At 35.3% G+C, this 6,146-nt stretch overlaps 1 protein-coding gene across 1 annotated transcript; it reads right to left on the bottom strand.

Moving 5' to 3' along the window:
* Positions 1–4,493: 4,493 nt before the first annotated feature.
* Positions 4,494–5,586, bottom strand: LOC120195600 (dof zinc finger protein DOF5.7-like). The gene has a single exon (XM_039197574.1). It carries the CDS (start codon positions 5,457–5,459, stop codon positions 4,494–4,496), a length of 966 nt encoding a protein of 321 aa, XP_039053505.1. The 5' UTR covers positions 5,460–5,586.
* Positions 5,587–6,146: the final 560 nt, after the last annotated feature.

The following is a 6,146-nucleotide window of genomic DNA, read 5'->3' as shown; positions in this document are numbered from 1 at the left end:
CATACTCGGACAACGTCGACGTCATCCATCCGAGTAAAACCATCTTTATTATTCAAAAATCTTGTCAGGTCTTCTACGTGTAGACTCGGCCTCTCTAGCTCAGGAAAAACCCGGGATAGCCATGATGAGCGGGTAATGTGTCTAGTGTACCGACCTACATCATCGTGTCCGAAGCGTAGACCGGTGATTAAGCAAAACTCCTCCCGCCCAAAACACGTATACGCCGGTGGAAAATCAAACCATATCTCTTCATCACGACGTTGTATAGTCTCTGGTAGATCGCTAGTCATGGTTTGAAGAAACAGGTGTGTCAACATCGCATCTCCACCGGGATGTTGTACTTTCAGCCATGGCCCGAAGCATATATCCTCAAACATTTTTCTTTGTGCAGGTGAAAGCTTCGACGCAATTGTTTTGGCCAGGCTGACTTTATTTCTCAAGGTCAATTGAGCCGAATAAAAGTTCTACAAAAACAATAAACATACTAAATTAGATATACCAAAAACTACACTGTGAAGATATACCAAAAACAATAAACATAAATAGTAGTAGTTTATTCTTCAAACTTAAATATGCAACACTATGAATTTCGTATTTGTCTTTGTTTTTTGGTTGAAGTAATGCAATTCATTCAAGTTTCAATTTGCAGAAGAAGAATAGTTTCTGAAAATGAAAATCGCAACACGAAAATGACTATCGCAACGAGAGAATCGCAACGCGAAACTAAAATCGCGTTGCGATTTGTATTTCGCGTTGCGATTCTTGGTTGATTTAATAAGCAATCTAAGTGAAATGGTTAATCTATTATTGAAATTACCAGTAAACTTATCATCAATTTCAATATGAAAAACCTAATAATAATGCAAAAATTTCAAAAAGAAAATAATTAAAAAAACTAACCCTCGTTGGTTGATTTGGTTGATTTTCCATTTCTGATTGTGAGGGTGGCTCTGAGAGATGGAGATAGACGGATTTCGCCGGAGATGGGGACGAATTTCGTCGGAGATGGGTGAGAGAGTGAGAGATGGAGATGGGACTGAGTTGTGATTTTAGGTTTTAGGTTATGAGTTGCGATTACGGGATATACTGTGGACAGTTCAGTGTTCCAATATATTAATATTCATGTTTGGAATTTAAAAATAAAATACTTGGCCAGGATACTAATGGCGCTTTGAAAATCGCATTGCGATTATGTATTATCGCGTTGCGAAAGTCAGTATCGCGTTGCGAAAGTAAGTATCTCGTTGCGATTTTTTATTATCGCATTGCGATAGTCAGTATCGCATTGCGGTTTTCCCAATTCGCGTTGCGATTTACTTATTCGCATTGCGATTTTCCCAATTCGCGTTGCGATTTACTTATTCGCATTGCGAATTGGGAAAATCGCAACGATACTGTAGACCATCGCAACGCGATTTTCAACTATCGCATTGCGAAAATGCAACGCGAATTTGCGATAATGGAGATCGCGTTGCGAATTAGCGATCGCATTGCGATTTTGTTGGTCATTTTGGCAAATCCGGAAAAAGTTGGTTAAAATCGTATATTATATGGGATTTTTGGTCACTGAGGTTATTTTCTCTAATATATATATATAGATGTTAAAGTAAATAACATAAATATAATAATAATATATAGTATTTAAAAAGGAAAAAGAAAAATAAATAAATAAATTGACTTTTTAAAAAGGGATTAAATTGAAAGAAACGAAACGTGTAGGCCAAATTTCAGATAACAGTCTTTTCAGATTGGTGAAGACTAAGCTCAATGTTCTTCAATATATTTGTGCAGCCAAAATGCATGTTGCATCTGAAACTAATATTGAGCGCTTTTCGGCTCCTAGATTCGTAGATTTACAATGCAAATGTTTATTGGTGTTGCTTTTCTCCTAATATTTCTTAAGATATGATCTATCTATGTGCTTTTGCAGCAATACTCGGAGCCACCTCCCACGTTATCATCTATGCACGCATTTATTTATATCCAAAACGAGGACCCCAAGTCCAAAGCGAAATCGTGAGGTGAGGAGTTGAAGTTAAGGTGGTTATAAATGTTTTGGGAGTAGTGAAGGTTGTTGGAATTGGGCCCTGCAAAATAATAAAAATATTAATAATAATAATAAATAATATTAATAATATTTTTTGTCTACAGAATGAATGGAGGAGGCTTAAGACTAGCTAGGGTAATGTTTTACAAGATATGGAACCATAATTTTTCTCATATAAAATGGTGAAAAAGTAAAGAGAAAAAAACAGATGGGGCAAACTGCAAAAGGCAGAAGCAAAGCTTTATCTGTCTCTCGATCGGACCAATCACCAACAATGCTGACGATCAGTAGGGGCTCGAACCCATCTCAAAGACCCTACTAAAAACCTAAGCCAAAAACCATTCACTTTCTTTAATTTCTTTAGAGTGGACAGTCTTTACTTGAATTCACTTAGAAACCACCACCTTTTTTTACATACCAAATCACAGACACTGCAACGAATTATTTAAGAGCTCTCGGCATCGAGAGAGGGAAAGCAGTGACAGGCTTAAACACTGCAAGGCTAGGCTAAGGCAAGGAAGAGGGGGGCTTGAGCGGAGCAGCTACTCCAGCAGCTCGTGGTGTTTCATTTATATGGTGACAAACTGACATTGTTCAGTGGCCTCGATCAGCCTGAGTCTCACTCGGTTCCTTAATTTAGTAGGGAGAGAAAATTGAGTGAGACAGTACCGAGTCACTGAGAGTTTTGGACACTGACTCAAGATCAAACAAAGCGCATTTACTTAACTGACACTTTTTATCTGTAATATTCTCTTTTTAACACTTGTTAACTAATATTTCTCGAAGTAACACCCTTTCGGCTGACGTGGCGCAAAGACGCATCTCCGGGGACTCTCTTTCACGAGATTCTGATGACTCGGATGCTACGTGTGGAAGGCGCATCCCCGGGAACGCGCCTTCAATTTGGGTTCTGCTGAGTTAGATGCCACACTGGTATTTGTTTTAATAATAAATATTTTATTTTTATTATTATTATAAATAATTAATATGTTATGTAAAGTGTTTCGATTATAATTTAAGAATTATCGAATGTATTTTTTAAATGTATGAAATTATAATATTACACGTATTGTTATATATCTATTATTTTTTTATTATCAATCTATTAATTTTATCAATTAATTATTTAAATGTTATCAATCTAGTCATTTGTTATCAATATTTAAAGAAAATATTGATGCATAAGTTAATAAAATTAGTATAATTACACATTTAATATTTAATAGTTACATATTTTATCAATTTAGTCTTACTTTTAATTTGTTTAATTTAAGAGATGATTATCCAGCTCAGTTGGTAGAGCACAATGTTCTTAACCTTGAGGTCGTGGGATCGAGTCCCACGAGGGCATTTCATAATTCGGAGGTCTTCTACGGAAGCTGCTCTCAACCTGGTGTTGGGGGCAGCCTACTATCTTACCTCCCCTTACCCCATTATATATGGGAACAAGGGACAACCATTTTAATTTGTTTAATTTAACATTTTTTCTCTACTTAGAAGGTAGAATGATTATAATATTTTAAAATTAATAATTAATTTTTTATAATAAATATTATAAATGTTTGGAGATATGGTCAGCATCCAATCGCATCAACATTTCACTTTCCATTATAACTGTAGACAAAAAAAAATATAATTAGCACAAAATATAATTAATTAATAAATTTAAATAAATAATAATTATATAAATATTATTTTAATAAAAATAATATTTATATAATTATATTACTATAAAATATAAAACTATTTAAAAAAATACTAACTTAAAAATAAATTTTTTACCACTAATAAGAAATTTAAAACTCAAATAGTTGAAGAATTTGAGTTATATAAGAGAAGAGAAGATGATTTTGGTGTGAAGAATAAGGTAGGGTTGAGGGAGTTTATATAGGGGAGGAGGATGGGTAGTTGGGGAAAAACGGATGGGAGCATTTATGACATTTAATGGAAGGCGCGTCTCCGGAGATGTGCCTTCCACATGTGGCATCCGAGTCATCAGAATCCCGTGAAAACGTGTCCCCGAAAATGCGTCTTTGTGCCACATCAACTAAATAATGTTATTTCGGGAAATATTAGTAAACGTGTGTTAAAAAAAAATATTACAGACAAAAGATATTTGAGGCGCCTCAAACAAATGCCATATCAATGTCTTCAACGCAAACAGTTACCCACCCAAACGATATCTATCGATAGATTGAGTCTTTAAAAAACACATTTAATTTTACCATATATCAAACACAAACAATTAGTGGAAATAAAATGGAAAATTATATAGTGATTAAGTGAATGACGGTAAAAAAAAACCCCAAAATCTCACTCTTTTACATGTTGATAACTGAAAGAACCCAATGAAAGATATTAAACAGATGATTAACTAAATGGGTTCTTTTTGTAGAAAATATATTAGTTTTCTTCCTTTTGTTGCCTTCATGTATCATTCACGTTTTTAGAGCAACGTGCTGTACTGATGCAGATCATTCCACGGTTGAACCCCGTTCCAGTTGCAGCTTGTATTATCATTGCCATTCCCGCTATTGGTGGGAGTTTGAGTTACTGGTGCAGCATAAGAATTCCCCAAGAACCATTCATTGCTTGTGTCTTTCCTTGGAGTCCCAGCGGCCGAAATGTTTTCAGCTTTTGAAACCTCCATATTCTGGAACAAAATGGGCAATGGCTTTTGTGCTTGGTTCTCATCGAGTACCGGAGCTGAATAAGCAGTGGTGCTGCTATTTTCCTTTTGATTCTCACCATAAAAGAGCATAGCTAATCTTTGCTGCTGCAACTTCCAGTGTAAATATTGGTTTATGGAACTTAAAAACTCGATTGAAGAAGCAAGACTACTGTTAACATTCAACGAAGATTCCACCTCCTGAATTGCACAACTAAGGTCACAGTTGGGATAATTACTAAACCCCATGAAAGAACTCGAGCTTCCCGATGGATCAAGACATAAAGAAGGACTATTCCCATCTCCAAATGAAACAAACTGGTTGTAAATACCAGTTGCTGGTGAAGGGTTAAACCTAGGAAACGACAACCCACCGAGCTGAAAATCCACGGCAGGAGAAAGCTCATGAAGGAACTTCAATCCACCCATTTCTGAAGCTGAAGCGGAGGCTCTGGACTCACCTGACAGCCTTGAAGACGGTTTCATCTTCTTGTTCTTCCGGCTACCACCGCCTATGGGCACGTTACGCAGGGAACCACCTTTAGTCCAGTACCTCCTACAAGTCTTGCAGAAATGCCTGGGCTGAGAGAGACTGTAGTTGTTGAAGTAACAAAACTTTATGTTGGGAGATTCACATCTGGGACACTTTAGGGTTTGCTCTTGTGTCCTTGATGAACTTGTTTTTCTGTTGCCACTCTTTTGAGTTTCTTCTTTAGAACTACCTGGTTTTGCTGGAGACATCATGGAAATACAGCAGAATAAGAACAAGGAAAGAAGGTGAAGGAAAAGACAAAGAAATTGTGGGTTTATCTCAGTTTACTTTTGCAGAGCCAATACTGATACTCAATTGATTGGTTTCATGCATGGGTTAGATAGAATGCACCAGGAACTTATAATATTCATCAAAGAGCTTTATATATATATATATATGCTATGGTTTAATCTTTGAGGTTTGATATAGTGAAAATTGGAATAAATAAAGTTACACTAAAGACAAAGGGAAAGGAAATGAGAAAAAGAAACTATACATGATATCTGAATCATTTGGAAGAATGCCAAGAGATACACAACTAGATACTAAAAATAATGAGTCATAATCATTTTCTAAATAATATTTAATTATTTTTCAAAAAATGGTTATAACAGCTTTGATTTGGAATTAATTTGAATAAAATGGAAAAGAGCCGTCATCGACCTTTGAGTTGGGTAGGTCGAATACCTAAAAACATCTTTTAAAATAAAATTTAGTTATTTTTCAAAAAAAATGATTATGACAGAATGGATAAAGACCTGCTTAGGATTTTTTCTTCAAAATGTTATTATATTTAAAGTTGAAATTGAGAAAGTTCTACAGTGTGACACTATTAATATACGGCTAAAAAGGTGTTACTGGTTTTGTTATTAAATAACAAAATGGGTAAAAATTACCTA

The sequence above is a fragment of the Hibiscus syriacus genome, unplaced genomic scaffold (assembly GCF_006381635.1).
Source record: "Hibiscus syriacus cultivar Baekdansim isolate YM2019G1 unplaced genomic scaffold, ASM638163v2 tig00117016_pilon, whole genome shotgun sequence".
Taxonomy (NCBI): domain Eukaryota; kingdom Viridiplantae; phylum Streptophyta; class Magnoliopsida; order Malvales; family Malvaceae; genus Hibiscus; species Hibiscus syriacus.
Note: the sequence above shows the minus strand (reverse complement) of the source record. Positions and strands in the feature narration are given on the sequence as shown.